This window comes from Sceloporus undulatus, chromosome 4 (assembly GCF_019175285.1).
Source record: "Sceloporus undulatus isolate JIND9_A2432 ecotype Alabama chromosome 4, SceUnd_v1.1, whole genome shotgun sequence".
Classification (NCBI taxonomy): Eukaryota; Metazoa; Chordata; class Lepidosauria; order Squamata; family Phrynosomatidae; genus Sceloporus; species Sceloporus undulatus.
Window position 1 is genome coordinate 226169673 of NC_056525.1, and position 18085 is coordinate 226187757.

At 38.5% G+C, this 18085-nt stretch overlaps 1 protein-coding gene across 1 annotated transcript in view; it reads right to left on the minus strand.

Annotated features, from left to right (window-relative positions):
- Positions 1 to 343: 343 nt before the first annotated feature.
- EIF3E (eukaryotic translation initiation factor 3 subunit E) overlaps positions 344 to 18085 on the minus strand; it is a 31259-nt gene continuing 13517 nt past the window's right edge. Inside the window, exons 6-13 of the mRNA XM_042465001.1 lie at positions 16477 to 16602; positions 14894 to 15018; positions 11630 to 11756; positions 11007 to 11108; positions 9250 to 9359; positions 3204 to 3306; positions 879 to 1013; positions 344 to 508 (exon numbers count right to left, since the gene is read on the minus strand). Of these exons, the coding sequence (XP_042320935.1) occupies positions 470 to 508; positions 879 to 1013; positions 3204 to 3306; positions 9250 to 9359; positions 11007 to 11108; positions 11630 to 11756; positions 14894 to 15018; positions 16477 to 16602 (867 nt within the window). The 3' untranslated portion in view covers positions 344 to 469. The remainder of the gene's footprint in view (positions 509 to 878; positions 1014 to 3203; positions 3307 to 9249; positions 9360 to 11006; positions 11109 to 11629; positions 11757 to 14893; positions 15019 to 16476; positions 16603 to 18085) is intronic.

Sequence of the window (18085 nt, forward strand, 5' to 3'; positions counted from 1 at the left end):
GTTGACTACTAGTTTCTCTTGGAGAAAAATGCAAGATGATAGCAGATCAATCTCATTAGAAAGTATGTCTATTATGTCATTTCAAAGTATGAAATTACTTGAGAATAGTAAGAACCACACTCACAGTCAAAGTAGCACCAAGTCCAAACCTTTTTTTTTTTTTGAATTACATCCTGTGGTGGGAATTTAAAAAATTAGGGATGTTTATCAATGACAGTTGCAGTTTTAAGTGAATATTTAAACTTTGCATTCAGTTTTTGAAGCTTTTATAGAAATTGCTAGCTTTGCTGCCTTAAGCAAAATGTTGTTATACATACTCAATTAAAGGTAGACAACCAGCTGATTAAAAGTAGCCAATTTTATTCAAATCATCATGTGCTGCAAAGTTCACATAATTGCCACCTCTTCAACATAGTACATAATTGAAGTCCTTATCAAACTGAAGTTGTCTTTCTTCCACAGAAGTAGTTCAATAGAAGCCAGAGTCTTGAGTTGCCCAGTTTGGTGCCTTGGAAAAAAAACAAATATGAAAGTCAGAATATGTAATAGATTGCATTCCAAGATGACAAAATCTGAAAGCAAATCCTGTTTGAGAAACATTTTTACATCTACTTTTGTTAAGAGTAATAAATATAGCTGTGGTAAAGTTTAGTTATGTGCACATGGATTTACTTTTAGAAACAGAAATATTTAACACTAGATGCATTTACAGTATCTGTATATTCCAACCCTAAAGATGAATAATTAAACAGACAAATGCCACAAATATATATTCTTGCTGTACTAAAATATCCCAGGGTGATCCTTCACCATCTTTATTAAGTCTTTCATTTTTGAGAATTCTACTTGCATTGACACAACACAGAATTTGTGATTACCTCAGCCCGACTGCCCTGGTTAAGTTTTTTCTCTATATTCATAGCCAACATCTGACTCCGGAAAGACAAGCTTTTGGTCTTTTCAATCACTTGCTGATAAGGTGATACTGCATTGTTCCCCATAACTACATGACCCTAAAAAGAAAAAAAAATCAACAAAAACAAATATAAGTTGTACACTGTGCAATCAAGACTAGTTAATGCATTTATTTTATGTTTATGGTCACTAACCAGAACCTACAGGATACAGTCTATCTCTTTACATAAGGAAAGGCTTTGTACAGCTACATACACAAATCAAAAGACATGTTATTCTTTCCATCTATATGTCAGTGCTGAATAGGGCTGACTGTAACTTTTGTTTTTTTAATGTTTAAAATATAAATGCTCCTCACACTCCCAGAAACTCTATATAAAGTACAAAACATGCCTAGTTTTCTAGTACTCATCCTTTGTTTCATTTCCACAAAATCCCAGTGCAATGTAACCACCCTCTTAAATTAAGAGTCTATTTGGAAAAAAGGTACAGTTGGTAATGACACTGAAAATGCCCTTTCCCAGTTGACAAGTTTCTCACTGAACATCTACTTAAAATTTGAGGAAGTCTTAATAATTTAGTGAGTTGTTAGGGAGTACTACTGGTAAAATGCTGCAATACTATCTACAGAATTTTACTTTATATTGCTAATTTTACCAGCTTCTGCCAACTTAGAACCAGAGATCTTCTTAAACCCTGACTCCCACCACTTCAACTCCTGTTAATATAGTATCTGGTAGTAAGGTAATGTTAAAACCCCACTTCTATCATCAATCTCAGCAACATTCCAACCCACACAACTTTGGAGCTTAATTATGCTTAATTATATTTGCCCAGTTGTTTCTGATCTACCACAGATTAAAGAGCTGTATTCACATTCAAGTCTCCCTAACCAGATAGTTGGCATCCAATGAATTCTGCTTTCCTTCTGCTTTACTGCATGGATTATTAAGCATTACGTACTAAGCATGATATTGAGAAAGATCATAGTACAGTGGCAGAATGCATGCAGAAGTCCTCAGGTTCAATCTCTAGCATTTTGAATTAAAAAGATGATGTATTAATTTTTATGCAAAGCTTGGGTTTCCCTAAGTTAATTTCTGGCTGGTAGATAACTGGAATAAAGATTACTTAGATATCCTGTACTTTCTCTTTTTTATTTCCTAGTGAAACTTAAAATTTCATGATCTTGCTTGAACAATCTAAAATCAGTGGTACTCAAATAAGCTGTCCCTGGACTACTGCCAGTGCATGAGCCATCAGTTGCTGGTCTGTGACTTTCCAAGGGGAAAAAAGAAACAACCTAGTCAATGGGCACAAATATGGTACTGGCCCATAAGACACTGGGGAAATAGTTCTCAGTCTTCCATATTGAAACATAAAGGCCCAGGAGGAAGAAAAGATCCAGTCTCCCCATTCTTGGATAATTGAAAAGAAAACTGAGTATTTTACTGTAGCTGATGAATAAAATTTTGAATACATGCTCTTCGTATATTTATTCCTCCTCAAGTTATTTCTTAAAAACTAGATAACAGGGAGACTTTTTATATGATAGGTACAGTCTCTGACCAGTGCAATTCCTGGTTTTGGTATCTTTTTCTAAGTTTTCTTTATGGGAATGAATGTTTTATGCCTGCTTGACACTACAGAAGCTAAATGAAAGAGAAAACTATTTTGTCTTCTCTAATGTTGATAGTTTCTTCTGCCTTATTGTTTCTGCTTGCTCCTAATAAAGAGGCAAAACCAAAGCGGTTCCTTACAGTTCAGAACTTTGTCGTTTCAACTGTAACAGAAATTAAAGATTTTAAAAAAGGAATTCAATTGTTTAACTATTGTCTGAACGGCATTTCTATGGTAATTTTATACCAATGTTATATAATAGTATGTCTGTCATATGTTATGTTGCTAAAGTAACAAAGTGATCTTCAATCTGTAAATAGTATCACATTTTTCAACTTTTCCCAATTTTTTCAATTCCTCCTACATGGCTTCAAGGTTTCCAAAAATTTTAGATCTCTATCCCCACACTAAATAGCTTAAGAAACCGTCTGTTCCATATGTGCCTTGTGATGGTGTCTTCCTTCACAAAAAGTGCTATGAGTCATCTGAGCATCTATGAGTTGTCTTTTTTAAAAAAGACTTATAAGTGTGTGGGGGGACAGAACAGCAAAACAAAAAACAAACAAAAAACAACAAAACAAAAAAAAAAACACTTCAGCTTCCTGCAGCTAGTAATGACTTACAGTTTTCCCTAAACAAATCAGATTATACCATAATGTAGATCTTACCAATTTTGAATCTATCTTGGCATCCAGTCTTGCGTTCCTGATTAAATTCACAATCCATCGCTCAGCTTCATCAGGGGTCATATTTAACTTGTCAGCCAACATACTGAGAAAGGAATATATACATATATATAATAATCTGCATAGTTTAACCTCTGTATTGTGTTTTTACTCAGCAATACAGTGGTACCCCGGGATACAAATTGATCGCGTTACGAAATTTCCGGGGTACGAAAAAGTTAGCTTGGAAAAAACTGTTCCGGGTAACGAAAGATTTTTCGGGTTACGAAATTTTTTTCGGTGTGTTTCGGCGCTTTTTGGCACGAAATTTAAAAGCCGCGGCTTTCCAGCGCTAGCGGAAAGCCTTTTTTCGGGTTGCGAAATCTTTCGGGTTACGAACGGCGCCGCGGAACGAATTAAATTCGTAACCCGGGGTACCACTGTATTTAGAATCATTAGAAAACAGCTAAATAACTGATCTAATTATTGCAACATGGTTGCCAGTTTTGTTTCAAAGGTCTTGTGTTTATCTTATTGTTCAACTATTTAGAAAAGAATAAACCAGCTTTGAAATTGTAATAGCTGAAAACAACTAGTCAAGAAGGAAACATGGGAAAACAGAATTACCTTATACCAATCAGTAATACCATCAAAGGATTGAGATTTAAAAAGAATGAGAATGTTAAATTTAGTATCAGGGAGAGAACTAGGTAAGCTTTACAAATCTGAGACACTGGTCGAAAACATACTACAGAAAAATGCAGTTTGAGACCACTTTAACTGCCCCTGCTCAAGGCTAGGAAAAGAGGGACCCAAACAGCCTACTCTGCCAGAGTTCTGGTGCAACAATAAACTACAATTCCTAGGATTCCCTAGCACTGAGCCAGGATAATTAAAGGGGACTCAAACTGGATTATTTCTGTAGTGTATTTCGGATCAATGGGGCTATACTGGCTGGATCGATGCCACAGCAACAGCATGCCATGGCACCACTGATCTGGCCACTGTAAAGCACAAAAAGGAGCCAGAAAAAACACCTTGAAGGGGCACCATCGCTGCCGCAACATGGTGTGGTGATGCCCCTTTGGTGCTGCACCATTTGCACACAGTGCCAAAGGTACATCATGGTGCCGCTGTGTGGATCGGCACGTACCAAAATGGCATCTCGGTGGTGACGTTAGGACGTTGAGCATGAGAACGTTCAGCCCTGACTCTGCCCGCAGGTCGGCACTTATTGCCGGTCAGTCCAGGGCCAATATTGCCTACTTTGCATATTTTTGACTGGAATCATCAATACCTACTGTGGATTCATGTGCTTAATAGCTGGCTATAGTTATGTGCTGTCTAGAGTATGGCATATCTATGGATGAGAGGCTTCTAAAATGTCATGCTAACTAAGGACTTGCACTCAGGGCCATGGCCTCTTTTACTGCATTCAATCATCTGTAATTACAGTCTTCTTTCTTCCTGCTTCCTTAACTAGCATCATGCTATTCTCCAATGTGCTATGTTTTCTCATGATCAATCCAAACTACAGTAGCTTCAACTTAGTCATTTTGGCTTCCAGTGAGAATTCAGGCTTGAATTAATCTATGACCTAGTATGATTATTATTGGTGGTTGATGGTATCCATGAAACTCTCCTTCAGCTTCACATTTCAAATGAGTTGAAATGAGTTGGAACTCACTTGTCTTTTAGTAACTATTCTGGGAAGAGTTTCAAATTAACTCCAACAAAGCAATTGACAAAAGGTACTTTTATATGTTGTATCAGATAAACTCTTCATAGTACCTAGAGTTTGAAGCAAGTTTTTAACAGCTGGATCATTACTTTGAGAATGCCACATTATGACTAAACTTATCCCAATTTCTTGTTTATGGAACAAACCAAAAGTTGAGTCTCTCCACTGATGGTAAACCATTCCACCAATGGCGTTCCCTTTGGCTTTCTATAAAAATTGGCATTTCTTTCTGTGTTTCACATATTTTAGTCTTATGAATTTTATTCTCCTCCCTGCTTCTAGATTTTAAGAGCCCTGGTGGCGCAGTGGTTAAATGCCTGTACTGCAGCCACTCACTCACAAACCATTAGGTTGTGATTTCAATACCAGCCAGGGGCTCCAGCTCGACTTAGGCTTGCATCCTTTCAAAGTTGCTAAAACGAGTACCCAGATTGTTGGAGGCTATTGGTTTACACTATTGGTGTACACAACGCTATTGGTGTACACAAATGTACACTTTGGTACATTTCTATACCACTTAGCACACTTAGGGAGTGCTAAGTGGTATAGAAATGTACCAAATCATTTTTTCCCTTATCCCTTTTCATTGATGACCCTGGAATGTATATATCGACTTCCCCTTCTATCTGGCCATTTTGTTGTTAGTATTACTATGTTGTTTTTAATGCTGTTTTTAATTGATTTTATTGGTATGTTTTTATATATAATTGTTCGCCGCTTTGATCAAAATTTTGGAAAAGCGGGTTACAAATAAACTATATTATTATTATTATTATTACTTGCTATTGTTATTTAGTAATTCCCAGTGTTTTTAATCTGAAATCTCACCGATAAACAATACCATGGGCCCTTGTTATCAGCTGGGGTTTGGTTCCAGGACCCCTCGTGGATAACAAAATCCTTGGATGCTCACATCACATTAATTATAATGACACAATAAAATGGAAAATCAAGATTTGCTATTTGGAATTTATACTTTTTTGGAATATTTTCAAGCTGTGGATGCTCGAATCCGTGGATAAAAATCCATGGATAAGAGGGCAGGTTGTACCAGTGTTTCTCTATTAACTGCAATGCAATTTCTACCTATACAATTTCAATGTAAGTCATAAAGTAAGTTTTACCTTATGACTGCTTGTGTTAAGGTAAAGTAAGTGCCAGTACAGACATGTCGCCCCTTTGAATGCTGGATTGGGGCTGCAACAACTGCACACTGTGGCCCTGATCTGGCTAATTGCTGGCTCAAAAAGAGGTAGCAAAATGCAAATCCCTTTTGAGCTAGTAAAAGTGTGCCCTTTCCACTGCAGCACGGCTTTGCGGCGTCTGAATGCCATGCCGCTAGTGCGCCATAGAAGCCAGCCAACGTGCGGTCAGGAGGGAGGCTTCTGGGTGCTGTCGCAGTGTGCGTCATGTGTATGCCATGCCCCCACACCACCTGCAAGGTGGCTTTTAATGTTGGTCTGTACTGGCCCTAAGTCAACTTATTAAAGTTGCAGACATTATATTCAACTGCTTAATTTCAAATACACAGTAACTTATTAAAAACTAACTTGATGGTACTATAGACTAATGAACACAATACACTACATACGTGTTGTGTTCATTAGTTTTCATAAAGATCCGTAAAACTGAAGATTATGATTAGCCAATAATATGTATATTACAGACTCAAAAATATTCTGAAGAAACTTAATGGAGGCTGGATGTTGTCCTTCCTTCTGGAATTTGTAAATCTGTGTTCTTTGAAAATAAAGATCTAGAGTGCAAATCAGCTTACCTGGATTTTTAAAATCTAGTTACTAGTTCCAACTATAATACAGATCCATTGAATCAACTGCTGAGTGTAAGTCAGCACATACATAAATACTATTAATTCAATTGATTAATTAATTTGGACTAGCAACTGTATTTAAGGCAATGGATAGGATGGATATGGGGAAAAGTGGTTGGTTCTGATTATCTAGAGACAGAAATGTACCAAAGAACCTCACCCTACTATATGTTATCAAAACAAAGACAGGTTCCTATCAAAATAGCAAAGCAGAAACAGGGATTTATAATCTCTCTCCAGGACTTTTCAATTAATCATTTCTTTGTCCAACCAATGCACATCTGTTTCTCATTTCTTTCACAAAAGCATCACAGTACCACAGCACTCATGAAGTAATTTGGGGGGAATTATCTAGGGAAATAGAATACTTCCTTCACACAGCAACAAACACATGAGATGAAATTTGTCTCCTTAACCAGCACAAGTACTACTGATCATTTCCAGTGACATCATTAGTGATAAAAGTGACAAATGAGTGACAAATTAAGATGGTTGCATAATACATCGCATGGCTGGTTATAAGAAGCACACAAGTCCTTTACTACAGCAGTTCCAACTGTTAATAATCTTTCTGGGCACAAGTCAAAATGCTAATTATGTTCTGTGAATGTGTCCAGATTAACTGAAGGACTGTATTCTTCCATATGAGCCTACATGGGCTTTGGGATCTTCAGGGAATCCCATCTCTTAGTGCCAGCACACTCAGAGGCATGTCTGGTGATTACATGGGAAGGTATCTTCGCAATGACTACCCTGAGGCACTGGAAAAAAAATTCCTAGGAAATTTCTAGACTGACTCTCTTTGATGTTCTTCTGTCAGCAGGTAATGACTTACTTCAATAGGCTTTTGGGAATTATCTGTTTTTAATGAACCCCCCCCCCAAGTATACAAATAACCTTTATTGAGTTGCCTATATTAAGATGTAGATAGTCCTGCTCACCAGTTTTCATAGTAAAAGTTTTTAATGGTGTGCTGTACTGGTTTCATTTATTGTCTTATACTGCTATGTCATTATATTTAATGGGACTTGAGCATCCATGGATTGTGTTATACATGGGGGATCTTGGAACCAAACCCCAGCGTATAACAAAGGTCCACTGTATTTATGATGTTTTAATTTTTTAAATTTTTTTTAATTCTATTGATAACTGTATTTTAACTTTTTGTGTTTTTATCTGTATCCACTTTAATTTTTTAAGGTGCCTTGAGTCTCTATGCAAGTGCAAAAGGCAGGAAATATTACTACTACTACTACCACCACCACATGAGACTTCCATTCCAGGTGCAGTGACTAATTAAGTTAGAGAACCTAATCAAATATCCATCCTGTTGTTGCACTGATTCATTCACGTTCCTTCCTCAACTCTATCTGAAGATAGTAATCTACAGCAACTAATATACTTTCAATTTGATCATAACAGGTCAGCCTGATGTAACAACTCTGAAAGAAGAGTCGTCTCCAAATTCACATAGTGCCTCCCTGTTATCTGCAGGCTTGTCATCCATGGATTTAAGCATCCACGGATGGCAAGCACCATTGTCCCCAATGGCAGCATGTGCATGCGGCTCCACTAGCGGCCGCCCATTCATCATACCACCCTTAAGGACAATGGGGCTTGAGGCCCTGCATTTTTTGTAGAGTGTGTATGCAGAACAGATTTCCCCATGGAGACAAAGGTCTGACTGTACTCATGTTCTCTCATACAAATTCCCACTCAGGGTGGCTATAAAGAAAAAAGGTTTTGTTGTCTGGTTTCTGCCTTTCTCAGAATAATAGTGAACACACTCAAGAAAATGCTGGAACTATCCCAATCCCAACACCTGATCTTTGAAACAGTGCACACACATATAGATGAATACTGTATTTTCTGGCATATAAGACTACTTTTTAACCCAGGAAAATCTTCTCAAAAGTCGGGGGTTGTCTTATACGCCAGATTTCATCTTATAGGGAGGGTGCTGAAACCTCTGAGCCGGACTGGAGAATCTGTGGGCTTTGTATACAATACAATCCAAGCAGGCTTTGTACACAACAAGTTTTCCTGCTAAGTACCTGCATGTCATAAGAATCTGAATTAAAATTACCATATTGAAATCAAATCTGATGTTTTTTAAATTTTTATTTGGTGTGCGTTGGAAGAGAAGTAGTCTTATATGGCAAGTATATCCCAAACTCTATATTAGCTGGAAAAGTTGGGAGTCGTCTTATATGCCCAGTCATTTTATATGCCGGAAAATACGGTAGTAAGATTTTCTGAACCCCCTTCCCCACCTAATGAAGTACTAACAAACCATAATGGCACCAACCAATACAATGATTATATATTTAGATTAAATATTAAGCTTGTAACACGTATAAATACATATAAATGTACATTTACAGTTCAACTACTAATGAAGCACGTTCCCATCATGGTAAATGAAACCAGTCGTCTGACTACAGGTAACAATTTTATTAAATTTCTAGCACACTTACTTTATGCTGATGCACTGATGGATACGGCAGAAAGTCTCAAATATAAAGAGCCGGGCATTCTCAATGAAGTCTTCAAGACAGGCCACCAAGAAGAAGTCATTAACAAGGACCTGCAAAACAACATACAGTTTGGTGAGTGGTAGAGAAAAGCCCAGAAAATAGCAAGATTACGAGCATGACTTGCAAGTATGTACCTTTCTTTAAAACTAGCCTTGTTATAAAAGAGCAACCAACAGCTCAACATTTCATTCTATGTGGTGCTTAGCTTACATGCCAGAATGCTGACTTCAACAAGCTGGCAAGTATCATTGCTGAATAATTTTAGGATTATTTTTGTGGGCTTTTCGGGCTATGGGCTATTCCTGGGAGGGAGTGAAAGGATAGGCCCAACGCCATCGGGCCTGGCCTCAATTAAGAAAAAAGAGCCCTCCCTCCAGTCCATCTGCCTTGGTCCAGGCCTCAGAGGGAGAGAAGAATGCCGACCTGATCCCCTCCCCCCTCACCATTCCCTTCTCCTTTTGTGTCATGTCTTTTTAGATTGTAAGCCTGAGGGCAGGGAACCGTCTATTAGCCCCTCTGTTGTAAGCCGCCTGGATTCCCAGTGATTGGGCAACATATAAATAAATCCTATTATTATTATTATTATTATTATTATTATTATTATTATTATTATTATTATTATTATTATTATGTGGCCATGTGCTGGAAGAGTTTATTCCTATGTTTCACCAGCATCTGTGGCTGGCATCTTCAGAGAATGCTGGCGTGGAAGTGAGTGGGGTATACACAGGAACATTAGAGACACTGCAGAGTGGGTCAGCCAGAAAAATCAGCAGTAGCAGAACACATTATGAACCACCCTGGGCATAAAATGCTATTTGAAAACACTGAAATTCTGGACCATGCCAACAGCTATCGGGTCAGAATGCACAGGGAAGCCATTGAAATCCACAAACACCTAGACAACTATAACAGGAAAGAAGAAACTCTTAAAGTAAACAAAGTTTGGCTCCCAGTCCTGAAAAACACCAAAATCAAGACTCAGCAAGTACAAATGAAAACCACCCAGGGTAAGGGGGGGTTTCCCAGCAGACAATGGATCACTAATTAAATGTACACCCTGAGGCCTTGCCATTCAACAATAGACCAACATACAGATTAACATGTAAATTACTTCATCGCAACCAAGGGTCACACAGTATATATACCCCCTCACTTCCAGGCCAGCATTCTCTGAAGATGTCAGCCACAGATGCTGGCGAAACATCAGGAATCAACTCTTGCAGTACACGGCCACATAGCCCAAAAAGCCCACAAAAATAATCCTAAAATCCATTTACAGACTGAAAATTGGACCTCATAGTCCAAATGTCAGGCATGATACTTGCCAGCTTGTTGAAGTCAGCATTCTGCTCCAGGATGTCTTGGATGAAGCTGATTATCTAGACCCCTTTCAAATCCCATGCTCAGATCATGAGTTTTCTGCTCACATGTCCCAAACCTCAGCACTCTAACCCATAAAATGACTGCACAATACTGTGTTGGTCTGAAGGCAGGATAAGGAAGCAACTATCCAACTAGTGTGTTTATAAAGGAAATGTTTTTCCCAATTTTTTATACTGATTGCCTGTTGATTTCTTGTGGCCCAAGTGATCATAAGTGCATATAACCGTTTAGACATTTCACCATGCAATTAATCATGGTGGCCATTTATAGGCTTCTAGTTATTAAAAACACATTTCTTAATGATTTCTTACCGATTCACATTCTCTCAACTTTTTCTGAGCTCCATCAAAATCAAAGTTCACATACAAACATTCTACAAACTCTGTTATTGGATCCTTGTAGGTATATGATTCCTGCAAATTTAAAAATTCACAATTAAAAGTAGTTACCTCCAAAAGGGCATATTACCAAAGGCATTTATAACAACTGCAACTTTGTTCAAGGTATGTTTCCAATACGGCTTCAAGCAGCAGGGACTTTATGTTGATACAACTGCTGATCACTTAAGATCACAACTGAATTCATACAACCATCTAGTTTTACTCAGAAAGCGGACACATAATATATTTAGGGCAATGGACTGTTGTTGTTGTTATCAAATAATCATCTTCTCTAAGTCAAGGAGGTTAATAAGACAATTATGAAACATGTCTGATACATCACCTATTGGGTCCATAAACATGAATCAAAACAATTAATTTTTCATGATATCTTATGAGTAAAAAATCATTTTTTCTTTTTAAATTATCTGAAATTGTTTAATTCTATTTTATATTAATTACATAGGTATTTAATGTGAAGCACTTGCAGATTTCATTGTATCAGGCAGTATGTAAGTGTTACAAATATAGATTATGAACAAATTAATCCTTACCTGTTGAATAACCTTCACCAGGTCCTTCAACACTTGTCTACGTTTTCGAACATCTTTGTTTGTTATTACTGCTGTAGTCAGATAGCGAAGAATGTGTGGACACATTGTCTGAATTGCATTAAGGTATCTGGATAAACAGAATATTATTCTGAGTAAGAAGCAGAAATTTTGAAGGAATCAGGAATACAAGATAGTTCAAGCTACTCTCCTGGTAGAAATCTATGAGTGCAAGTCTCTGTCTTAATCAAGCCTATCTAGCAGAGCAGAATATAGTTGGGAAAGAAATCATCTATGCATCTCAGATTCCTCAGCAAAGCTCAGAAATGAAATATGTAAGCATACGAATGATTATGCATCTTCAACTTTTCCCATCTAGCCTCTCAAAATATCATGGTAGTACAGCTTTTAACATCAGACACTATACAGAGATCATAAACTGGAAGCACAGCAGGGAATCCAGGTATTTACACATACATGCAGAGATCTGAAGCCACATTACTCCGGTTTTGAGGTCCCTCCACTGGCTGCCTATCAGCTTCCGGGCCCAGTACAAGGTGTTGGTTATCACCTTTAAAGCCCTAAATGGCTTGGGTCCAAGCTATCTCAGGGACCGCCTCCTCCCGTACAATCCTCCCCGCGCTCTCCGGTCCTCTGGGAGGAACTTACTGCAGCCTTTAAAATCTAGGCTTGCGGCGACCTCCCAGAGGGCGTTTTCTGCTGTCGCCCCCAAACTCTGGAACGACCTGCCGAATGAGATCCGTCAGATAACATCATTAGACAGCTTTAAAAAAGCGGGCAAGACGGATCTCTTCCGGCAGGCCTTTCCAGATTAACCATCCCGGCCCAGGTTCCCTGATTCTCTCATTCCTCCCGTGGCCCCATCTTAGTGATGGTGAGGATCAACAGAGGGATATCAGGGTTTTTAGTTTTAGTTTTTAACTGTTGTTTTTATGAATTGATATTGTGTTTTAATATGTTAGACTGTTTAATACTGTCTTAAGGGGGGAGGGATAAAGTGTTTTTAATTGTCATATTTTATATTTTCCTGTTGTTAACCGCCCGGATTGGTTTGCCAGAGGGAGGTATACTAATAATAATAATAATAATAATAATAATAATAATAATAATAATAATAATAATTATTATTATTATTATTACTGTTAGTTCCATCTAGAATAGTCCCACTAAGCCAATGGAATATCTATAAACCCTGATTTACAAAGTTCCTACTCGTTCAGTAGGTCTACTGTAGCTGGACCCAACAACTGGATTTAGGCCACAATCTCTCTGGTTTCATCTTTTATTCTTTACTAGACAGTTTACCATCTGTTTTTAAAATTTAAGTCTGTTTTAAGTAATTCAAATATATTCTGGTTTAGATCCCAACAAAACACACTTGCCATAGAGCTTACTTGCTGTCATAATAATATTTAATACACATTTTCAAATGCACATTTAAAAATACTGTAAGCTTAGCTTCCCTGAGCATAGCATTATGACTTTAAGCACATTTTTGTACACTGTGAAGACTGATATGCCCTTTCTTAATGGGAAAACGAAATTATTTAAATTAATTTAACTGACATTCTCAGATACTGTATCAGTTTCAAACTGAATATACTGGTTCACTGTTACTCGCAGCACTAAATGCACGAAGAGACAACAGCAAAACAGCTGCTGATCTGGAACAATCTTAAAGCAAAATGTATTTCTACAAAATATCCTGGCATGCACAACCAGCAGCCTCCAGATGGTCCTTGGCTGAATGTTTGTGACTTCAACCTGCTCCTTCCCCACAACCAGGTTAATCTTCCAAACTGGGGAGACAAGATCCTGGCCAAGCTGAGAATCGAACCCTGGTCTCAAGAGTCACAATCTAACACTTAAACCACTACGCAACAATACTAGGCATCATAATAAAGTTCAGCAAACTTGGATGTATAGGGATTGGTTGAAACTGTTCACTTTAGAAATATTGTTTGGCATCTGTTTGTCCAGTTTGGATATACAGTGGTACCCCGGGATACGAAAGCACCGCCTTACGAAATTTCCGGGATACGAAAAAATCCCATAGGAAAAAACTGTTCCGGGTTACGTTTTTTTTTCCGGCTTACGAAAAAAATTTTTGGTGCTTTTCGGCGCTTTTTCGCACGAAACGCGGCTTTCCAGCGCTAGCGCCTATGGCTTTTTCGGGTTACGAAAAAAATCGGGTTACGAACGCCGCGGCGGAACGAATTAATTTCGTAACCCGAGGCACCACTGTAATTGCTACAAATGATAAACCATACCCATGAAACAGTGGAAGATAGCAATGAATCAGTGCATTACTTCATGCAACACTTACATCACCACCCAATTTCAATGAAATAAGATACACCTTAAAATCTTTGGTAGCTTTAAATGTAATACAATATCAGTGACAGCAAGCAGAGTTGAAGTTATCTCTATAGTAATTGCTCTTCGAAATTTATAAGAGCTGCTACCAAAATGACACTTGTAATGCTTATTACTTCAACGTTTGCTACATTTCAAAAGTGTAAAAACATTCAAACTCTAAGTATCATATTGCTAATACCACAGTTAACTTTCTAACACAAGCCATATGAAGATCTTAAACTGTTTCTCTGTTTCCAAAATGATGAAACTCAAGCATTTAGCTTTTTTCTCTTTCACATACCTTTGACCTCTAAATGGTCTACACTCAGAACTACAGACTTAGCAACTATGAAGGAGTAAGTTCCCAATGGCTTAAGAAGTTTGGTCCAAAACACACTGCAGAAATCCAGTTTGAGACCGCTTTAACTACCCTGGCTCAATACTAGAGAATTCTGGAAACTGTAGTTTTGCCAGACATTCAGCCTTCTCTGTCACAAAAATTTGCTGCCACAACCAACTACAATTTCCAGGATTCCCTAGCACTCAGCTGGGACAGATAAAATGGTTTCAAACTGGATTATTTCTGCAATGTTTCACTTCACAATGGCTCAATAAGGCATGTACCAATACTTAGGATACTTAGGGCCAGTGCAGACATGCCTCTTCCAATCTCTTAACCACAGTTCATTATAGATGGTTTTGAGATGATGTAAGATGGTTTCAGAACCATCTACAATCTTCGATGTCCAAATATTTCTTTTCACAGGCTACATTAATCTGGAAGAAACACAGTAACCTTCCAATACTGATTAAACTTTTAACATTTCAGGTAGAAAACTATTCCTGTTCTGTATCCATACACAATTTCCCATTTTTGGTACAACTCACTGAGGTTGATAAAGAAAGAGATCAATGATGTTATCTCTGCCTTTAGGATGGTTGAAGAAAACGAAGAGAGACCAGTGAATAAGCCAGGTTCTCTGCTGAAGAGACTGAAGTGGAGAGCTGACAGACTGAAAAATACAAAGGTATTTTACTCAACTATTAATATTTACTATCAATTCCTACTTTCCATCCTACACTGTTCAGGAGGGCTACCCATTCTTCCAGGTTGGCTGCTTGATAGCACAGGAGGTTGCTAAGCAAGCAGGTGGAAAATCTTTCTATCATTAATTTCCTTGAAATCTAGATCTAAGAATTTTTAAACATTTCCTTCTTCTAGGCCATTTTAACACAAAGCAGATCTGTCCCCTATTCTGCAAATCACTGTCAGTCAGTGGCTTGGATACCCCACAAAGTGAAGATTTTCAATCTAGCAGAAATAAACCACTAAGTAAAAACGGGAGGAGTTGATTTCATCAATTCTCCCCTTATTCTAGAATCCTCTATTTCATCTGAAAATCTTCACCAGAATCCTCCGGAATGGTATGGAAGGCAGGGAAATGGGCTGCAACTTGCAAAGGTAATACAATGTAAACTGGTAAAAATACTTCTTACTGCCCATTTGCTAACATTAACATCCTAAGGAGAAATTCATTTTAGAACAGTCCGACTGGTAAAAACAAATGCTCAGTTCAACCCTATCAGTGAGCAATATATACCAAAGATCTAAGTCAGTATCACACAGCTTTCCAAACCGTGTTAGTTTTTTTTAAAATAAATATTGGCGGGTTAGACCGCCGCTTTGAGGCGGTCTGCTGCCGCCGCCGCCTGCTCCGTAAGGGAGGCGTCGCAGCCACACCACGCAGCTCCCTTACGGAGAAATAAAGAAGCTCCAAAATGGAGCTTCTTTCTGCGGTGCCCTAATGACGTCGCGAGGCGCCGCTGGTGCACTCGCGACGTCATTAGCGCCGCAACACGTTCGGACGCACAGCGTCCGATACGTAAAGATGGCACCGGCCGTGTGGAACAGCCGGCGCCATATTGTACGGACAGAGTCCGTATTAGAGCCAGGGGCATCTAGAAGAGACGCCCCTTTTTTAAAATGGGACGTCCTGCGGACGTCCCAAGTGGCGGTCTATAACCCGCCATACTGTGAGAATTTTGTAGAGCATAAATTTAAAAAATGAACATTTGCATTTCTGTCAGAGTTGTGTATCTTGTGGAGGACCATGATATTTTGATCTTGTAATCAGGCTATGAATGAGGCTGTCAGACATAAAATTAAAAAAAGCAAATGATAGTTGTGTTATTTTGCTATAAGACACACCATTTTACTGTGCCATTGGGGACATAATGGGACTTGATCATCCACTGATTTTGATGTCCACAGGGGGACCTGGAAGCAAACCCCAGCAGATACCAAAGGCCCACTGTATTCATTCTCTCTCACACTTTCAAGCCATATAAGGACATGCAAAAATGAGTCTGAAAAGTAAAACATGAACTAGAATTCAATATCTGCTACCAACTCCAATCCCTTTCTCTTCCTACCTAGCTATCTTTCAGTGTATAATCAAAATAAAACTCACGTTATTATCAATTGTCTCTTTCAATCGTGTAAGGTCCTCCATGGCAGCATCCCAGTTCTGCACCAGAATTTCAGATGCCAGCTTTCCCCAGAGGGAACTCAAAGCATTTCTATCTGTTGATGGAACCTGTTTTGAATAAGTGAATCCAATTACAATAACCACAATAATTTAATATTTCTGTAGGTCAAACATTTTGATTAGAGACCTGCTGGCACCAGTAGAGAGAATATGCTTCTGACATGCTTGCTCCACAATTTTGGGAAAATGAGCTGTGTTTCATTTAGCAAATCAGTTTTGATTTTCAAGGAAACAATCAGCAGTAGGCATTTCCAAGGAGATTCAGCTGGAGATTATAAAAACCCAGGAAAGTCTAGAGAATTGGCAGCCACAGTTTCTGCTCAGAACATTCAGTGCAAGCAGTAAGGAGTCCTTTGTCAACAATACTTCAGTGTAGTATGGGTTTCACGCATTAATTTAAAAGGGTTTAAAGCTTAAGTGGTAAAACCACGAACTCTACTTAAAACCACTGCTAATCAGAATGTAGAAAATTCAGACAAAAACCAGGCCAGCATACCAATGTCTTGCATAGACTGTTAAAAGAGTGATAGATATAGTCGTCATTACTTCTATGTAATTTCAAGGCAAGGTATCTTTGTGTAATAGAGGGGAACCTCTTACAATTCCAGCAGGTACAGTTACAGCCCAGTCTGGCATCTTTCAGCATATTAATGTATCAACCTTCTTATAACACAATTTCACATATATGCCAAAAGAAGAAAAAGTCATATTTCAGGAAACACAATGCTGGCCGCACGCCCTTATGACTATTCTTTCAAGAATAATTACTCATTCATGTAAGGATAAAGTCAGTGAGCTTTAGCTGAAACAAGGATGAATTACACCAAGTCATTCTAAAAGTAAATTCTATTCTCAGACCAACTGTAATGGTTCTTTTGCAGCTTGTGCTTCCCAACAGCCCATTTAAAAATAATTTGCTCAGAGCAAGGAAATCTTGCAAGTTACTACCAGTGCATAGTTACATAGTAAAATACATAGTACAGTGCGTCCTCGCCTTACGTGGGGGATCCGTTCCGGATCCCGCCGCGTAAGGCGAATTCCGCCTATGCTCGAGCCCCATTGGAAACAATGGGGCTCGTGCATGGCGGTGCGGCCGCGCGCGGGGCGCAAGCACCCATTCAATTGAATGGGACGCGCCGCCCCTTCTGCCCCGCGTGCGCACCGCAGCTTGAGCACATACGCTCAAGTCTGCATATGGCGCGCCCGCGTATGGCGCGGGCGCACTGTATTTTACAATCTGGACAGCACACTTAAACATTAATCAAGTTCTAAGACATTAAAAAGGGCACAGCGGAAACAAAGAAAAAGACTGTATATTGAGCATTGCTAGTTCTACAAGTAATTCTACAACCTTATCATCCTGGAATTTTTACAAGCTTTTGAAACATGAATAACTAGTAATGTTAGCTGTCACTTTATCTTGCATGCTGCTTCAGTCTGAATGAAGAAAAAACTTTGATATACCACTTAACATTGCAAATAGAGGTCTAAATTCAACATAATATGAGCAGAGGAAAATGCCATACTAGTA